This window comes from Bombyx mori, chromosome 3, assembly GCF_030269925.1.
Source record: "Bombyx mori chromosome 3, ASM3026992v2".
NCBI classification, from domain to species: domain Eukaryota; kingdom Metazoa; phylum Arthropoda; class Insecta; order Lepidoptera; family Bombycidae; genus Bombyx; species Bombyx mori.
In genome coordinates this window covers 3305020-3326277 of record NC_085109.1, presented here as the reverse complement: position 1 = coordinate 3326277, position 21258 = coordinate 3305020, and the positions used below count along the sequence as shown (strand labels likewise).

The 21258-nt window shown below is 37.5% G+C and overlaps 1 protein-coding gene across 2 annotated transcripts; it reads left to right on the top strand.

Annotated features, from left to right (window-relative positions):
• The first annotated feature begins 4042 nt into the window (after positions 1-4042).
• Positions 4043-20393, top strand: LOC101741718 (glucose transporter type 1). 2 transcript variants are annotated; one of them, XM_062675138.1, is made up of 14 exons: positions 4043-4143; positions 4292-4557; positions 5512-5649; positions 6204-6299; positions 6992-7152; positions 8334-8458; positions 9055-9225; positions 9869-10005; positions 10248-10406; positions 12823-13035; positions 14528-14731; positions 15254-15393; positions 16148-16272; positions 16688-20393. In XM_062675138.1, the coding sequence occupies exons 2-14, from the start codon at positions 4414-4416 to the stop codon at positions 16756-16758; spliced, it is 1884 nt and encodes a 627-aa protein (XP_062531122.1). In that variant the 5' UTR covers positions 4043-4143; positions 4292-4413; the 3' UTR covers positions 16759-20393. The 2 variants fall into 2 exon arrangements, with proteins under 2 accessions (XP_062531122.1, XP_012545932.1); XM_012690478.4 differs by having other exon boundaries at positions 14507-14731.
• Positions 20394-21258: the final 865 nt, after the last annotated feature.

Sequence of the window (21258 nt, the reverse complement as noted above, 5' to 3'; positions counted from 1 at the left end):
CGCAGATGCAATTTGATACAAAACTTCCTCTGAAATGATTGACCTTTGATTTATCGATATAATATTATGCATGTTCGTTATTTGTTAACAATATTATTTATTGTAATATTTAACACTTGTTGACAATAATGCGTTCCTTACATTGTGATGCTATGTTATACACTCAATATTATTCACATATTCGTGACATGATAACTTCCTAATAAGTTTTCCAGCAGAAGAAGCTGAAACGCATGTTATTTTTCAACTTTCATGAGGATCCAGTGCTTCATACTATGCAGAATATCATAGTCGGATTTAGAGATTAAAGAACCGAAATGTATGAATTTTTTGATATTTTGTTGTTCAGTGTTACTACAACATGCCTCTTGTCACGCATCCCCTCTTACTTCAATGGAATTTATTCAAGTTTGTAGTATTTTGACACGGATAAGTCATTACATAAGTGTGGAGGTGACTTTCTATATAACGTCCTATCAATGTTATCACTCACATGCATGTAAGACCTTGTCGACCTTTTTAAATATTTGAACGTTTTGGTCTTTTAAAGTATTCTAAATTCTTTATCTTTATTACATAATAAAATCATTCTTTTATTTGTAGTGTTTGAACTGACAAAAGTAATAGTCGAGTAAATGTCTCGAAATGAAAACACAAAACACTTTTGTTGGTGCCATCAAATTAATTTAAGAAAATTAATTCATTAGATTTCAAAAATAATGAATTTGATTTCCAACTATTTGTTTTGGAAACGCGTGTGTCGTAAAATATACAAAGAGTATGCCCACCAACGACACCTGAAGCCACACGTTTCATTGATCTTAAGTATTAAGTATGTAAGTTGTAGGTAAAATAAATAATAATAAAAAAGTGAAAAAATACAAAAAAATTTATTAAATATATAATGATTCTGAGCGTCTCTAGCGTGGAATAAAAGTATAGTACAATGATAACTTGTTCGGTTCTAATTATTTCACACTAAAGACACTTGTATAAATAATTAAGGCTTTCCTGGAAAATGCATAGAAACGCGAAGCCACTGTTGGAAAACAAATCTTTTTGTACCGGACGCCGCTAGAAGGTGTGCCACAAGTAATGTTCTCGACTAGTTCAACTCTATGGCAATAATAATATGTAACAGATCCGTTAAAATAATTTATTCTTGAACTCTGTACTATGCCCGTTGATAGGAAAATAGATAATAAATAAAATTAATCGTAAAAAAAAAGATTTTTCTTTTCTCACCGTATTTATTATATAACCACCTCTTTGATAATTAGTGTCGGGCGGGTAGGCGAGAGTAGCAGGGGTCATCAGTGCATCATCGCTTCCAGGTCTCGTCATTATATTACTCTAGAACGGCCATTTCAGATCTACAAGTTTGATATTTTGCTGAAAAACAAATTGTAGTCCTGTCAGCCTCTGAAGATATGATTTATTGAATTTCGAACAATTCCAGTGAGCACTTTAGGCCTTACGGTACAAGATACAGAGAACCAGTTCGTAGATTCAGAGGTTTCTGAAGGAAATGAAGAGGAATTTTAAAATCATTCTTACATAGAATTTAAAATAATTTTCAACTCATAGGTATCCATATTTTTTTATTTTTTTTATTGCTTAGCTGGTTGGACGACCTCACAGGCCACCTGGTGTTAAGTGGTTACTGGAGCCCATAAACATCTACAACGTACATGCCGCCACCCACCTTTACCCCCTGGCCACAGCCAAGAGCGGTGCGAATTGCGGCGCGGCAAGAGGCGCGATGTGCGAGTGAAACAAATGTACTAGCCAAGAGGCGGCCACAGCTCGGAGCGGTGCGCGCGGCGGTGTCGGTGGACGCATTGAGGGATCGCGCGACCGAAACAAATCATTTTGTTTTTACCGCGCGTTGAGCTAATAAAATATAATGGATGTGGAACAATTCATTAGTGTAATACTGAGTAGACCAGAAATATGGGTGTCAAAACATCCACAACATAAATATAGGCATGTTATAAAAAAAATGTGGGACGAAATAAAACAACAATTTTCTGGTAGTAGTGGTTTCATAGATACTTTTGGATAGGATTATTGAAATAAAATTTGAAATTTGAATTGATTTCGTATTCTAGATGCTTGAACTGTTGCTCGATTATTCCGTCTTGATCTGCGTACGCTATTGTGAATATTGGAGTCTTCAAACTGGGAAACAAACTGCTGAAAATCTGCATCTCTGTCTCGCATCTTTTTCTCATATAATATTGTGTAACAGGCACGAAACCTTTTTAATCAATGTTGCGTGCTTTTTGTTTTCCTTTACACTTTTCGTAAAAATACGAAATTTATTAGTTACAATACCAAACGCGTACTGAATTGTGACTCTTGCTCGTGATAATCTTTTGTCGAAAATTATTTATTCCGCATTTAAACCACCCGGTGGATATGGGCGCATTTAATAATTTTTAAGGCTTCATCGCCAAGTAAAACGTATGGTAAATTGAGATGTGAACCTGTAATCTCTGTGAAGGTTGAATCTATTTTCTACTATTAATCTATTTATCGGGATAGTTCTTATATTCCTAATAAATAGTGTGAAATTCGTGAAGTTCTCTCCTTTTCTAACTGGGTGCGCTCCTATTCTTGATTGAATAATATCTTCAGCTAAGAACGCACTTATTTCAAGGTAATATCATGCCACTGTTGATAGGGACCTTTGATAGGACTCTCTAAATACGCGCATCTCTGACGCCGCGGCGGTCGCAACTAGTCTAGCTGTGGCATACCACCGCAAATCGCGCCGCCCGCCGCGCCTCGCAACGCACCGCCAGTAGCTGTGGCCAGGCCCTTAGATATGAGTTCTAAGGTCTCCGTATAGTTACAATTGCTGCCTCACTCTTCAAATCGAAACGCATAACTGCTTCACGTCAGAAATAGCCGGGGTAATACCTACCCGTGCGGACTCCCAAGAGGTCCTATCCAGTAAAGAGATCCTGCTACCAATTAGAAGTACTGCGGTAGGACATTTTTCGTATTGGATAAGTATGAATATTTGTGTCGTACCGGAACTATACTCCAATTGAAACTGGTAGCCGGTATTTTGTGCATCTGAATTTGAATAATGAGCAGCTCGTTTTGTGTTTTTTTATAAGTTTATCTTAGGACAGAAACTTCACACCACGAATACTGCCATCCACCTTGTGACTTGAGGTCGAAGTATAGGTAATTGCATAAGAAGCGAAATGTTTAAATATCAATTTATGACAGCATCACGGCAAAAATGGGTACGACATTGTAATTACCATATATAGGTTGAACTTACAATATGTACTACTACTCAAAGTTAAGGTACGCAAGAAAAGTTTCATTATTGAGAAGAGTACTGTTCTGTTCTTTTCTTAATTATTCATGCCGGTAACAGTAGTTTAAAGCCAAAACGATTCAGCACCATTCATTTTCAGGACATGCTGTTTCTCTATGTGACTCGTTGCACACTCCTAAGCGGATTCCGACTTCCGTGGCCTGGAGTTACAATTTACTTTATAATTGACAGATACCAACAATCTCTCTATTAAGTACTAGCTGACCTGGCAGACTTCGTAGTGCCTCAATCGATAAATAAAAGACCTAAGCTTTTGTATAAAATAAACTTAAAACAAACAAAAGGAATCCGTCCGACGGGCGGGGGACACATCAAAGTAAAAACCAAATTGTTATATTTATTTAATTCCGAGCATTTTCATATTTATCTACCTTTTAAACTTTCTCTGGAATTTCACAAATAATTCAAGACCAAAATGAGCCAAATCCGTCCAGCCGTTCTCGAGTTTTAGTGAGACTATCTATATAATAATATACTATATAATAATATATACTTCAATTGAACAGATTTGGTAAAAATGATGAAAATTACATTTTAGATTTTCAACTTTTGAGAAAGTGAACAGTTCGTAGAAATATACAATAATTGCAAGGTTGGTGATCATGACATCGTAAGAAGTCAATCACTATACTGAAAGGTATTAAGTGAAGATTAAAAAAAAACAGTGAAGATGGTTGAAAATACGAGTTGTACAGGCCGTTTGCAAATTAAAAAGGTATGGCTGTCAAACTATCAAACAAAAAAGTGTCAAAACTAAAACCAGAAGACGAAAAGTAGGTAGGTAGGTAAGTAAACAAACAGTCCAAATAATTTCTAAAAATATTGTATTGTAGTGTCATGTATTGCGGTATATTTGTTATTGAATCTAGGGTCTAGTACAATTCTTAAAGTTTTAGTATTTTCGGTTAAATATGAGTCTATCATTTATTATAGGTAGGTTTCGAGGAAACAAAAAAAAACTACCTTGCTCAACTTCTCGCTGGTTCGAGATGCGGGAGAAGTACGAACAGTGAATATGAGCTGCACAGGCGAATGCCTGAAAACAGGTGAGCGTGATGAGCATGAATCTGTCGGCCAAACTTGAGGAGCTCCAGGGAGGCGACCGACAGCTGGAAACTACGGCCGCACTCTGCGAGATCAGAACGCAGCTGCAAGAGTTTACCAAGAGCGTGGAGTCATGCCAGAGTGAAGTTTCAGAGGTAAACACTACAATTTATTCACAAAAATTTTAATTCAGCTTAGCAATCCGCGAAATTGATTTTAGATTTATAAATAGATACGCCTTAACGAAACTAAAAGTATTATAAAGCAATTTATTTATCAAATTCCAATTATTTTTCTCACGTTTGTTGAAATTGCTGTTTCAAACTTTATAATATTCATATTATTGTTCCTCATTTTATTATTTTGGGAAGTGCAGCAGAATTTAATTCCACCAAATAGTCTAACTATGATCATGCTTCTGCTATTTCCATAAATCTACTATATATTTCACATTGTCATCATTGATGAATTTACTACTACAGCAAATATACAAAAAAGCCAAAATTATATTTGTGAATTAATAGGTTTCTACAAATTGTCATATTTTTAGAAGTAAACTATGTACAGTTACATTTTGAGAAAAACAATCTACAAGAATTTAATTTAATTTAATCCTCGGGATGCAAATTTGTTGACTGTACCTCAGTACTGTTATAACATCAAACAAAACACATGTTTAATCTTGCAATTTATAAATGAGAATAACAGTAGTCATGTAATTGTAAGACTGTCACTAACTAAACGTCTGTTTAATAATTAATTCCTAAAAGCAGTTCAATAGTAAGTTTTAACTAAATTAAACGGATGAACAGTTTATTAACCAATGAAAGGTTACTGTTTTAGTGCAACCTTTAACAGAGTGAATAATTTCAAGAATATTTAATTTATTAAATAGTAAATTGGGCACCATAAACCATTATTGCTAATTATTAAATTGCATAGAATCAACAAAGCTCAGACAGGTCTAATAAAGTCATCAAAGTTTAATATATTTTCATGAATTTGAAGCATATAACTGGTTTTCTGGATAATAAAACCTAGTGGAAAACTTTTACAATGGATTTTGTGAAACATAAAAATCAATTTGAGAACAAATTGTACTGGTTCAGGTAAAACGGGATATGGTAGCCATCAAGCAAGAACTGGAGACTGTACAACTGGTGAAGGAAGAAATAGAAGAACTCCGCGAATATGTTGATAGGCTCGAGGAACACACCCAACAGAGGAAACTCAGGCTGCTCGAACAAGTGAGATTCAAATTCGTTCATAATTTTCAAATTACATCTTTAGAAAATTCCAGTTACAAGTCATAAGATAACATCATGAAAAATATGAAAGAAAATTCTATGTACTATAATTTTTATAAATTTTACTAAGCAAATAATGTATTAAAAATCATTTTATTATTTTAAATTTTATCTCGATGGCTAAATAGTTGACAAGGTCACAACCCAAAGAGTTACATAATTCGCTTGAGTACATAGTCACCATATGAAAGGTAACATTAACAAATCTGTCAAAAATATACAATATATTAACTCCTTATTAAACCTGTGACGGATTTTTCATTGCCTCAATAATTACTTGGCACATCAGAGTCAGACTCAGAGATTATTAGGCATTTTCAAATATATCTCGACTTACCGTAAAATATATCCAAGACTTATAAGCAAAGAGTTTTAAATCTTAAGGAAGACTTTATTTGGAGAGCTTTATTATGCTTATGAAAAAAATTCCTCCTCTATCATATGTTAGGTTGAAATTGAACAGTTTGATTATGACATTATGCTCATACTCACAGGGCCTCACATTCTTCCTGTCGTACGCTATTTTTACGGCGGTGTTGGGAATGTTACAATTCGGATACAACACCGGAGTCATCAATGCTCCTGGGAAAGTAAGAACTAGAAACTAAGACAGTAAAAACTGATGACTAGAACAGTGCTTCTCAACCTTTTTTTCGGACCTGTATTCTTTAATAAAACTTTTCATTTATGATCACCTCTCCCCTGATAACTTCCTACTCTCAAAATTGCGGGTCGTGTCTTGTAACATACACGAACATAGACAGTATAAAAAAGAATGTACTGCAGTTTACCAACTCACCGCTCATAGTCTAGTAACTTAGTGAGTTATAGTGTTCATTTTAAATTATACATTGTAGACATAACACTCTAGCTAATTCCGGTCACCGCCCTTGCCGAACCCGTCACTTGCGACGAAGGGCTCGATAAGTAAATTAACCCATAGACACAGTCCACCGAGTTTCTCGCCGGATCTTCTCAGTGTACCGCTTTTCCGATCCGGTGGTAGATTCTGCGAAGCACTGCCCTTGCCCGGGCCAGTGTTAGCAATATTCCGGTTTAAGCCGCAAGGAAAAGCTGAAATAGCCTCTCAAAGCTATGAGCATAGGTAGAAAAAAATAATAAAGTTTTGTATAAATTAACCGTTTTCGTATTTCCGCTATTACCAATATTATTTTTATGTAACCTCAATCAAACCCCGCCAATCTCTGGGGGTGAGCGCCCTACTGGTTGAGAATCGCTGTAATTAGAACAACTGAAACTGACTTATCAATGTTTTGTGTAGAACATCGCAAACTTCATAAAGGATGTATATAAGAGTCGATACGGGATGGATCTGCACGATGACACGGTCAACAGGCTGTACTCAGTAGCGGTCAGCATCTTCGCCATCGGGGGCATGGTGGGGGGCTTCTCGGGCGGAATGATTGCCAACCGGTTCGGAAGGCAAGTGATTTTTAAAGCCCCGATAGATTTAAGCAACAATTTTTAAATACAATTACTTATGTATTAAGTATTTTATGAGTATTTTTAAATTATTAATTTAATTAGTTTTTTTTTTACGATTAAATGTTTTAAGCTTGAATAGTCTTGGCACAGGTTGTGTTTTCATTTTCACTATAATTTCACTAAAGTAACGAATTCGTTTGCAATTATTTCAAATTGCGGTTCTTAATTACTGCTGTTAGCGTAGGTCACGGGAGGGCATATGATTTTTTTCATAACCGTCATAACAGTGTCGCCGCCCACCTTGAGAACATTAATCATTTTAACTCGCTGTGGTCTAAAAGATAAGACGCCCGGTGTTGTTGTTGTGTTCAGTGTTGTGGTCAGTGGGCAAATCTCGTAAATAGGTGCCTGTTTTTGTAATGAAATACTTACTTAACTCATCTTCTTGAATAAATTCCGAAGTGAGGGATTAACATAGTATTATAAAAAAAACTGACAAGATATATAAATTGCGTGATAATTTGTATTAGGACGTTTTGTTAGTCCGCGCAGGTTTGAAGGGTAGAGCTGCCATTATACTATTCAATCGAAACTTAGGCCTCATGTCTAAAGTAAGGTGATGGCATTCACGTTGTATTGTCCTCTGGTAACCACTTAACACCGAATGGACTGTGGACTCATTCACCTGTCTAAGCAGTAGAAAAACACAGCGGCTATCGGATTTTAATTTGGGATGGAACGATTGACTCTGCAGAAATAGGAAGGGCGGTGATACCACACAACGGCTTTATGATTCAGACTAGAAAGTATTACGTAGAACAAAGAATGGAAAAGGAGATGGTAAAGAGAGGAATCTAGGGTCGCGTGGTCATCTGAAAAGTCAGACAGATTGTAACTTTGTGATATCCTCTTGCCCTTTTAACATAATTGCCATTTTTTGCCCTACCTAATTGCTGATAGCCACGAGGGGCTATTTCGGCTTTGCTTGGTAGGCGAGTTCATGAGACTGAATCTGAAAAAATAGCCAACATTAGCCCTAGCTAGATCAGAGCTTCGCTGAATCTACTATCGGATCGGAATCGCGATCCACTGAGAAGATTCAGCGAGAAACTCTGTGGACTGTGTCTATGGGAATAATTACAGAAAGTGGTTATGGACTGATGCTAGTGTTATTATAGGAAAGGAGGGTTATTGCTCAACAACGTACTCGGCATCGGCGGCGCGAGCCTCATGGGCTTTACCAGGATCTCGCATTGCTACGAATTCCTCATCTTTGGCAGATTTATTATAGGCGTCAACTGCGGTATGTACTTGATATTATACAGCATGATGTTTCTTTATTGTGTAATATAAGTAGAGCCTTAAAAAGACTTGGATGGACTTAGGGAAATGGAGATGACGTGTGATAAGTGCGAATGGGGAAATGACACGTTGCGCCGACCTCATATAGTAAGGATATAAGGGCAAGAAAATGTTTTTTATTATGTATGTACGTAATTTCAATGTTCCTTAACACGCTGTTATTAGCTTGACCTCTGTCTGTGTAAAGAAATTTTAAAGGTAATTTTTATCAACCTCAAAATGTCTGTTTAACTTGAAAATTCGCGCCCGTATCAAAGACCCATGTCAATACAAGAATAATATTACTTTGGTCTAATTTTGGAGAAGGAAGACAGCTTATAAAATTGTATTTTTAATTTTCAGTCCGGTGTGGGTATAGTTTTTTTTGCGTTTTTAAACTACCCTCATACGTTATATGTTCCCAGTACGCAAATTATAGATTTATTTCTAATGGTAAAAGTTCATCAACTTTATAGAGTTCACAGCACAAAGCCAGTTACGGCAACATACTATATTATATTATGTATGTCAGTTTTCATTATTACCTTTCTCGTCTAGGTCTGAACACGTCCTTAGTGCCAATGTACATATCGGAGATAGCTCCCCTGAACCTGAGGGGCGGATTGGGCACCGTCAACCAGCTTGCCGTCACAGTCGGCTTGCTGATCTCCCAGGTTCTGGGCATCGAACAGATTCTTGGAACGGACGAAGGATGGCCAATATTGTTAGGTAAAATAAATAATACATTATGAAGCTGGTATGTGATTGTGTTGCACACAGTGGCGCTGCTGATCAGATCTTTGGTCTTTACATCTATACGGAAGAGAACAAATTCTTTGTTTCTTGTCGATTGATAATTTTTCAGTGGTGAAACTGCATTATGAATCAATTATAGTTTATATGAATTAAAAGTGTCTGCTTGGACGAAGGTAGCATCTTCGAAAAAGCGGTGTGATACTCTAACCTTATTGTGGCCACCTCTAATTATATATTAGGCGATAGAGAAACGCACTACCGCCGTTTCCCTAAGTATGTCCTATATATATATATATATATATATATATATATATGTATATCGATCTACTCTCGATGCGTTTAGGCTCTTCAAGCATCGTCCTCGTTGAAGTTGTCGAATTCGACGTGCAAATAAACCAATTGACACAACCCATTGAGTTTCTCGCCGGACCTTCTCAGTGGGTTCCGTTTCCGATCCGGTGGTAGAGTCTGTAAAGCACTACTCTTGCTAGAGCTAGTGCTAGCTAGATAACGGTAAGCTCGCCTCCCCACCCGGGGAAGCTGGAATAGCCCTTCGAGGTTACCAGTAGGTAGGGAAAAAAAGCAAAAACATTTGTATTCGGACGGTTGGTTTCAGGTCTCGCCATCTGTCCAGCGGTTCTACAGTTGGTCCTGCTCCCGGCCTGTCCCGAATCTCCTAGATATTTACTCATCACTCGTCAATGGGAAGAAGAAGCGAGGCGAGCTCTGAGGAGACTGCGAGCTAGTAATCAAGTAAGTGCTGATAGAATTATCATTACAATTCATTATCAATTTTGATTACTCATTAGCGCACTAGTTTTTACTCCCATCTGCTCGCCTGAGAGTCATGGGTTGGAATCCCATATTAGGTAAAAGTTCAAAGTTTCAAATTAAAAGCTTACCCTATGATCAGACCCTATTATCAGAAATAGATTTGAAGGGATTTTCTCTTTGTGCTTTTGGACATGTAATTACGTAGTCAACCTTCCCAATAGGTCGAAGAGGATATTGAAGAGATGAGAGCGGAAGAGCGAGCCCAGCAATCGGAGGCTTCTATTTCGATGCGAGAGTTGCTCTGCTCGCCGACGCTGCGGGCGCCGCTCCTCATCGGAGTCGTGATGCAGCTCTCTCAGCAGCTTAGCGGAATCAATGCGGTAGGTCTCAAACACTAGCGCGTAGCTGGGAGTCGCTTGGAGTCCGTTAATATCCGACCTGAACACCCATCGGCCGGGTAAATTGAACACTTACACTTGCACGTGCACTTACACTTACACTTGCACTTACACTTACACTTACACTTACAACTTACACTTAAACTAACACTTACACATACCCTTACACAACTTTAAATGAAGGTTTCAAACTTCCAGGACTAATTAATTATAGTTTCTTTTAGTAATAATGAAATTAAAAACTGTTTTATTTGAAATCAGCAATAATATAAACCCAAAGCCGGCGAATCAGGCAATACAACACCTAGTGAAAGATCATCCATCTTAAGACCATTCTCGGTTTACGAATCGGGACGTATCATACTTTTGCTGCCAAAGTAAATGACAGGGTTCATACAACCGTAGATTACGGATTTTTTTCTAAAACCCCCGGTAACTATATGATGTGATGTATCTTTAACATCTGTAAGAAAGAAAGAAAGAAAAAAAAATCATTTATTCGCCAAGCATAGTAACAAAGAGTTAAACATAAGTTAAACGAGCGTGTATGCTTTGTCATTATTTGACATACGAATTTTAGTACAGTGCAAGATATTATAATCTATACTTATTAATATATATAATTAGTCTGGCCATAAATACTGTTACAATTAAAAATAAACAAAATATTACATTTGAATTTGGAATCTGTCATTTTTGTATGATTGCTCATTGAGTTTTCTTATTTTGGCGCCAATACATTGTACAATATTTTGCGATATTAAAATGGAGTGGTGTGATAAAGAGAACCGAATCGCTGTGATTGCATTACACAAAGTAGGTATGGAGCCAAATACAATTTTAAAACTCTCCATACGCTTGGTATTAGTAAAAAGTTTGTGTACCGGGCTATTAATAAAAAAAAGATCTGGCCGTCCACGTAGTGTTCGTACGAAAAAGGTGGTCAAAGCAGTAAGGGAAAGAATTCGAAGAAATCCTGTCCGAAAGCAAAAGATTTTATCTCGGGAGATGAAGATAGCACTTAGAACCATGTCGCGTATTTTAAAAGATGGCTTAGGACTTACAGCCTATAAGAGACGTACTAGTTATTTCTTAACTGATAATTTAAAAGAGAATAGGGTGGTAAAATCGAAACAACTACTGAAGCGGTACGCAAAGGGAGGTCATAGAAAAATTTTGTTTACGGATGAGAAATTTTTTACAATTGAGCAACATTTTAACAAACAAAATGACCATATTTATGCTTAAAGCTCCAAGGAAGCTCCCCAATTAGTCGACAGAGTGCAACGTGCACACTATCCGACTTCAGCGATGGTTTGGTGGCATATTAGCTGTGAAGGAGTGACTGGGCCATACTTTTGTGAAAAAGGTATCAAAACATCGGCACAAGTGTATCAAGATACCATTCTTGTGAAGGTAGTGAAGCCCCTTAACAACACCATGTTCAATAATCAAGAATCGTCCTTCCAGCAAGACTCGGCGCCAGGTCATAAAGCTCGCTCTACACAGTCTTGGTTGGAAACGAACGTTTCGGACTTCATCAGAGCTGAAGACTGGCCGTCGTCTAGTCTCGATCTTAATCCGCTGGATTATGATTTATGATCAGTTTTAGAGAGTACGGCTTGCTCTACACGCCATGATAATTTTGAGTCCCTAAAACAATCCGCACGATTGGCAGTGAAAATTTTTCCCATGGAAAGAGTGCGTGCTTCTATTGATAACTGGCCTCAACGTTTAAAGGACTGTATTGCAGCCAATGGAGACCACTCCGAATAAGCATTTTATACTTTAATTTGTTTTATATTTGTGTATTAAACTAACACACTGTAAAAGTAATAAAATATGTTATTTGCCATAGAATTTTTTATTTATTTTTAATTGTAACAGTATTTATGACCAGATTAAGTATTAATACGTAAAGCAAAAACTTTGTATCCCTTTTTACGAAAATTGCGCGGACGGAGGAGTATGAAATTTTCCACACTTATAGAGAATATAGAGAAGAAGTGCACAATAGTAATATATTTTTTAAATAATGCATAAAAGATACATTAAATCAATTAAAAAAACACATTACACACACTGCCATGTATTTGACACAACACATAGATATAAATATACTATTTGCTTATTGTCAATTGTCAAACTTTTGTTATTGTCTGTGGTCATGGAGAATAGATCAATATTGTTTATTTTTCAGATTATTTATCTTTAGTGTAGTTTTGGCGAAATCTGTGATTATAATAAAGAAGAATATGACAATAGAACTGAAATAATCTTTAAACATAACATTTCAATTAATTATTGTCGAATTTTGACTACTGCGGGACCACTAGTATTATATAATTTACCATTAATTCATCCATATTTATATCGTATTTATCGTATATTTATTCAGGTGATAAACTACTCCACGTTTCTCTTCACTTCTTCGGGCCTGACGGAGGAGTCGGCGAAGTTTGCAACAATGGGCATCGGGGCCATCATGGTCGGGATGACGTTGGTGTCTTTGCCGCTGATGGACAGAACTGGACGACGCACCCTTCATCTGTACGGTCTCGGAGGAATGTTCATCTTCTCCATCTTCATCACGATCTCCTTCCTAATAAAGGTGTGTTCTAAAATTGTATTTTGATAGTAATCCCGTGCTGGACTGAAAGGAGAATTGTCTTGTGTGACGTAAAACCGTCAGATTTGTCGACTTCAATACAGTGAGACTAATTGTGCTCAAAGTAAGTTTGTCTTCACATTGGATACCTATAAGACTTGTGTGTACATTAAGCAGTGGTTGGAACTCTTATCGTGAGAGCCGAAGGTCGAAGTCACACGAGGCTTAAGTCCTCTGCATCAAGATAAAAATTTCATTTATGGCTATTATCAATTTCGTATATATTGGCTATTTATTGTAATCTTTGCACATTGGCTATGTCATGTTGCTTAATAACGTTGGTGTAGATTTTTGTGAACATATAAAATGTTGTACTTTACATTTTCCTGCGATTTGTACTTATTGCATATTAATGTCCCACAAAACCTTAACATACTATGTTGAAAAAAATGCTCACCAATACCGCAGAATCTCTAAACCAAACACTCACTTGGTGTGAAAGGTATAAGCGTCTTGCTATTCCCACCAATATCCTTAAATTTTGATATCTCTGTCCTATGAAAATGATTTCTTCAATACTCTCACTTTTCCATCAAATCTCACGACCTATCTATCTGCTGAAACAGAATTTTATTATTATTAATCTGTATTTATTGATATTTTTAACGACGCTTTCGCTCGCTTTTTGCTTGTATCCCTTTTTTCATATTTTTTTCTTCTCTTGACTTCACTCTTCCACTCTCGATTACTGTCTTCATTATTCAAATTTATATTATTTCGTTGCATTGTATCTGCTGCACGGCTTTTCATTTGCGCAACGGCGCGGCTGTTTGGTTTCTGAACCAAATATAATTTCGGGAATTAAAGACGTTAATTATCATTAATATTTCGTATATTTTATTATGTTGATTAGAGTATGAAATGATCAGAAATGTAAACAGCCGTCGGTAGCTTCACCCCCCCCCCCCCTCCCCCTAAACGATTTCTTTCCTGTAACTGAGACCGGTATCTCCGTGCGAACTAGTCTGTGAACTCTCAAATATAAATGCTTAGGACACCATTCACGTGCACACAAAGTACTCACGTAAAGCTTAACGAAGTTACTCACACAAATGCTGCTCAAACGCAGATAGCACTTCACTGATTTTATAAAACGCAGCTACACGATGTCCGCATCCGATGACTTTACGTGCGTGGCAGGTATCAGACGCACACTGTGCTCCCGCGGATATCGCGCGTCAATGGACTCGACATTGTCGTACATTGCGTGCTATGTGAAAAGCATTATTAAAATGTAACTTTTTTAAAATGACTTTCTTAATGTTTGAACGAATTAATATAAATATTTAGGCCTTGAATAGCGGTTATAATACTGCGTACGTACAGAACCTAGTGAGTGTTTTGCATTTATGTTTGTGATTGATTCCGTATTCGGTCGGTTACGGGAAAGGGCACTACTTCTATCCTCTGATAGGAGTTCTTCGGTTATGTGCAGGAAATGATCGACTGGATGAGCTACCTGTCGGTGGTGTCGACGCTCAGCTTCGTGGTGTTCTTCGCCGTGGGCCCCGGCTCCATACCCTGGCTGATCACGGCGGAGCTCTTCTCCCAGGGTCCGCGGCCGAGCGCCATGGCGATTGCCGTCTTAGTTAACTGGATGGCGAATTTCGTTGTCGGAATCGGTTTCCCGAGCATGAAGGTAGGCAGAAGAATTGTTTTTTTTTTATTGCCTTTGTAGGCAGACGAGCATACGGCCTACCTGATGGTAAGTGGTCACGCTCATGGACGTCAGCAATGCCAGGGGCAGAGCCAAGCCACTGCCTAAAAATTCATCGCATTGTCTCTTTATAAAACTATTGGTTGCTTTGCCTAATTTAATCACATACTTATTTTTAGACAGCGGCTTTGATTGTCATAGTTGATGCCCATGATCGACGGTGACCTATAATGGCCATAAAATGAAATTACGAACATCTTTATTGTGTTTATTGTTAGACGGTAAACGCGCCAATACAATATTCCATTGCTGTTTTATTTTTACCACGTGGCTGCTTAGCATTCAGCTTTGAAGAGTGAGGCCGCTGTAGACAGAACGTAGTCGAGGTTTCTGACTGCGACACGTGCGGCGGCTTCCAGACTGCGAGCTCGTCCCTAAATTACATCTCGTAGCGTGTGCTAACAAACTTCCCCCCTCTCCCAACCCCCCTCACGTGTTCCGCAGGCGGTGCTGGACAACTACACGTTCCTCCCGTTCAGTGTCTTCCTGGCGATCTTCTGGATATTCACATACAAAAAGGTTCCCGAGACGAAAAATAAGACCTTCGAAGAGATATTAGCGCTGTTCCGGAATTCGAACGGCAGGTGAGCGAGACAACTAAACATTTGCCATCTCTGTCCCGAATCCAATGATTAGTTAATTTAAATCACACATCGGAAATACGACATTAGTACAGAACGTTCTGTTGTTCGCTTGCAAAAATTCCGCGCAAACAAAACGCGGTCGAGCGGTACTTTATAAAGTGTGACGTCATTTGGGGCCAAAACGGGCGCCGAATTTTTTTAGATTAAACAATAAAATAACAATTTACACATCAAGCGCTGTGGTTGCTTTAAAAAATTGTGCTGGAATAATTTGGTTTTTAATATTGACATCTTGTAATGTAAGAAGACATTATTAATACACAAGAATAATTATTAAATGACTGTTTTAATTTAATTAATATAACTGACTAGCTGTATCCGTCCGCTTTGCTGGGCATTTAACATTAATATTATTATTTCTCACCCCCACAAAGATTCTCATCATTAACGCCCCCGCAACTAGTGTAGGGAGTCCAACGCTCATATAAATATTAGCCTATCCATTAAGTACATGTATTTTCTACATGGATGCCAAGTTTCAAGTCAATCGGATGTACGGTTCAGTAGTTATAACGGAACATCCGTAAAAATCACTGTAGATTTATATAATAGTATAGATTACATTTTTGTTAGTATGAATGGCACGAACGGAAATTCGATAACAGAAAGCCGATGACGTCATTTTTGCATCATTACAACTAATCCCCAATGAGAGATGTAGTTTGTCACGAGCGTGCCACTCGGTTGTGTCCAGGGACAGCTTCCGCGACGACCACATCTACGGCAGCGCGTTGAACTGCGTCAACGGTCTGGAGCAGCAGCTGCTCCCCCCGCCGCCGCCGCCCCTCCCCGCGCCCCTCGACGTCAAACGCGACTCAGGCAAGTCGAACTCTACGCTTTAAGTTTGCACGTTTGTTTAATGATGCAATAGAACCGATCGCGGACCTTACAAATTTTTTTTTGTTGCTTATATGGTTAGACCAGGTCTCAGGCCACCTAGTGTGAAGTGGTTACTGGAGCCCATAGACACCTACAATGTAAAGGCCGCCACCCACCTTGAGATATGAGTTCTAAGGTCTCAGTATAGTTACAACGGCTGCCGCAACCTTCAAACCGAAACGCATTACTGCTTCACGGCAGAAATAGGCGGGGCGGTGGTACCCACCCGCGCGGACTCACAAGAGGTCCTCCACCAGGCTTAGGCTGAACCTTAGGCAGGAAAAAAAATGACGCTTTTTAAGAATAACTCGTAAATGTTTTGAAATTCGGCTGACGATAAACGTAACGTTTCCAGTGTCGGAGCAGTGGTCGGGGGGAGAGGCGGGTCGGCCGCCGCCCCGGCTCCCCGCCACCCGGCACGTGTAATGAATTATCAATCGTATGTATACACTGGTAGGGATGAAAACGATCTATCCGTTTCTCACATAATAAACCTATCGCCTCCGAATAAGTAACGCTCAGACAATTGTATAAAAACCGAAGCTAGCGTATCGATAGAGGCTCGTTTAAAAACCGTGAAATTCCACCCCCTCCCAGCCTCCCCTCCCTCTCTTTCTCCCTTCACTTCCTAAATCCTCGCATGGATTCTTATTCTTCATGCATATGCGTTCCTTCTAAGTTAGGTCCTAAATTAATGCGACGAGGCCAATCAATCAAGAATGGCTCGAAGACACAGCTGATGATATTTAAGAAAGTAAGACATTTTACGACATATGACAATGTATATATACACTATGTTATCTACACTATGTATATTAGGATGTAATGTAATTGTCTCTGTACCATATTGTTTATAACGCGCAATTAGCGACAAACAATAAGCACTGTGATTTTATTATTATTATTATTATTATTGATTATGTATATACTTTTATTGTATTGATTTGATGTTGATTTTTTGTTATCTCGAAGACTGAGTTTTGTTTAGTTATTAAATTGATACATTATGGTTTTAAGTAGTCAGTAGTCGCAAGTCGGTTAGAGAAAGATTTGAGACGGAATTGATTCAGTTTATTAATAAAACAAATACAATAAGACTATGAGGAAATGTAATAAAGTAAAAACTGTTTATTCGCGGTGTATACATTCCGTGAATATGTCGCGTATGCAGAAACTGTGAATATGGAAAAGTGCGTTTACAAAGGATATTAGGTTGGATACTGGTGGTAGGACCTCTTGTGAGTCCGCGCGGGTAGGTGCCACCGCCCTGCCTATTTCTGCCGTGAAGCAGTAATGCGTTTCGGTTTGAAGGGTGGGGCAGCCGTTGTAACTATACTGAGATCTTAGAACTTATATCTCAAGGTGGGTGACGCATTTACGTTGTAGATGTCCATGGGCTCCAGTAACCACTTAACACCAGGTGGGCTGTGAGGTCGTCCACCCATCTAAGCAATAAAAAAAAAAAACTACACATTGGAATTCTTTTTATCAAGGCGTATGTATCGATTAAATCCGCGAATAAATAAATCTTTAGCCGCGAATCTAGGAATTGGGTAGCATTTTTTTAATCCGTGAATAGTGAAAACGAATCGAATGAAGAAAGCGCGAATAAGGACTGTAATGAAATCGATTTATAGCGATGGTTCATCAGAAACATAATCATTGTCCAGCCTTCTATTTACCAAATAAGTAACAAATTAATTGTTTTCCATTCTTAGAGAATAAATAGGAATTTAATACATGTCAATGTAACTCTGCTAGAACTTCTCAATCATTTTATACATAATTCAACGCTTGAAAGGCAAACGTGACTAAGCGACAATGCGTGAGCTTTACAGTAGACTAATTTAAAGTTGAAATACCTGAAAAAAATCGATTTTAACGAATCTAGCTGTGTAGGATTGGAATGATTTTAATAGACCTACAAAATATATATTTTTTGTCCATCGAATATGGTTATTGCCTATCATTTATGTGCAAAGCAGTTATGGTCGCTTAGTCACGTTTGCCTTTCAAGCGTCGAATTATATTTTCAATTAATCTATTCGCTACAAAAAGAGATGTTAAGGCAGTATGCGACTACAACCTCTGCCTGTTTATTTTTTATTTGACAGAAAATGTCTGTCAAGCATAGATTCATCACTTCGTTCGTTTGAATTTTGCTGATTTTGCTCAATTCATAAGTCCTAGTAGTTTCGTACAATCTGTTGTTATACAATCTGTTGTTAGTAGTTGTTATATATCAATCTATGTACTTCCTCTGGTTCATCCCACTGAAGAGGGCATGCCCTTTAAGTAATCTCACATCACTGACTTGTTTCATTTCATTTTTGATAATTATTCAGACAATACCACCTCGAGAATGATGGGTGGAATTTCGTTAAGTATCTATCAATTAGGTAATCGTTTTTTTTTTTAATTGGGCATCAAAACGGTGTCGCCTTTAATGATTAAATCTGTGTAAGTTACATGCTCAAATGAAATGGTGCCCCTGGTCCTCAATCGCTCATCCTATGAAAGAATGTTGTTAATTGTGCACTCAAAACATTCCTTGTTCAGCTAGTTGATGATCGACTTAAAATACGTTCAGTGTGCTTAGTGCGAATTTTCTAACGTTCTCGATATCGTAAAAGTTAACTCATAATTGTATGGTATGGGATCGTTTGCCTACGTTTACCGCTAGGGGCGTTGTTTTAACTGCATACAAAATTGAGTTAACTTTTAAGCTATCGAGAACCTTAAAGAACTCGCACTAAGCACACAGGAATAAGAAAGATTTTTGTTATTGTGTAAAAAGGTATCTGTGCGTCTTCACTGTACACAATCGAATAAGTTAGAAATAAGTTATTGGCGGAGAGATGGCTCCCGCTGTCCTTGAGTGTGGTTCCAATTGGATTGTTCGTCTTTAAAATTATTTCCGTAAGAGTGAAATTGTAAAGATGACGCCATTAACTTGCTAGGCAAAACATGGCGTGCGTGACTGTATAGGTATTTAAAACTTTTTTTAAGCGCGTTGTATTCTGTGCGTACGTCGTCAGAAAGAGCACTGTTTAGATGAATTTCTAGAAGGTAGGCATGTTTGAATATTACCTAATATATAAATAAAATTAGGGGCGGAGCCCCATACTCTATAATTATGTATTTCAACGATAAAAAACCCAAGGTAGAGAAGCGCGTGGGATATTTAGATAGGTATTGAAATAAATGTTAAAAGTTTCAAAATCTGTTTTTATTTATTTATTTAACTCAGTGAAATAGGGTGAAATAGGTATAAGTGGAAAATTGTTTTAAAAACCCTGTATACTATTTATATAAATATTTTATTATTTATATAATACTATAATCTTTTATAACAATATTTTATTATCTTTGTTAATTAATTTTGAACTTTGAACTTGATGTTTAAAATATAATGATTATTTTTGCGGTTTTTTTGTTTGGTATGCGGATTATATTAACGATATAAAAAGTATTAATTGTTACATTTATATATGTAATTACTAAATTCGGCCAATAAAAATGATTTGTACTATTTTTTTGGATCCGCACATTTAATTCAACTACGCACAATTATTTTGTGTGAACTGAAATGCAGTGAGACATGCACGAACCGGAGATGACATATTAATATTTGTTAACCTCTTGTTGGCTCAACGCATACCTACTGCTAATAAGTAAAGATGCGTAATTAAAAAAAGTCCTTAATTCTAAGATCTAGTCAAGAATATGTGATGTTAATCCTTAAAACTTTTTTTAAATTAATTTTGTGTATACACTATATGACTAGGATAAAAGTCTAAACGATCTCGTGAAAGGAAATTGACAAATACCTACATTTGTCGGTGCCATAGAAGTTAATTAAGGCGACTTATGCTTGAATTGGATAATAGAGATTTATGAGGTCGTATGACCGCCAGTCACGTCTCAAGTTGTAAGATTCATTGATGTTAAGTATTTTAGTTAAATATAACAGTAAGCTATATAGTTGTATGTATAAATATAAAAATACAAAAACAAAAAAAGATTTCGTGATAATTCTGAAATAAAAATATGGTACAGTATTAATTTGTTTCTATTTCACATTATATGGTTGTTTAAAGCTTCCTTCTCTATTTTTTTTACTATTTGAACCGGCTTTGAACAATTATTATTTATTTTATGCCTTAAGAAAATAAAAGCCTTAAGAAATTTTTACTGGTGGTAGGACCTCTTGTGAGTCCGCGCGGGTGGGTACCATCACCCTGCCTATTTCTGCCGTGAAGCAGTAATGCGTTTCGGTTTGAAGGGTGGGGCAGCCGTTGTAACTATACTTGAAACCTTAGAACTTATATCTCAAGGTGGGTGGTGCATTTACGTTGTGGATGTCTATGGGCTCCAGTAACCACTTAACACCAGGTGGGCTGTGAGCTCGTCCACCCATCTAAGCAATTAAAAAAAAAACGATTTAGCTATTACCTAAGACCGTCTGTAGAAGATTAGACAAACAGAAAAACAACAGATCGAACGTGTCAGAAGCAATGGTACATGAAATGAAAATGAGATTTGTTAACCAAATTTTAAAAACAGATATTGGCCAATGGTCATATGACAAGCTGGTGTCGGGGGTAACCTGTATTCTAAACGATTATTCCAATTTTAACTTAACAAATGTGAGAGTAGCAATTTACAAGAGATTTTCTTTGTGTGTGCATAATTTATCTCAGGTCTGGGATAACTCGGCCGCGACTACCCGTGCCCAGTTGCCGTCGACCGCATTTAATAGAGCGAGTGGTGGTTACTGGTGGTAGGACCTCTTGTGAGTCCGCACGGGTAGGTACCACTAAGTGAAGCAGTAATGCGTTCCGGTTTGATGGGTGGGGCCGCCGTTGTAACTATACTAGACCTTAGAACTTTTATCTCAAGGTGGGTGGCACATTTACGCTGTAG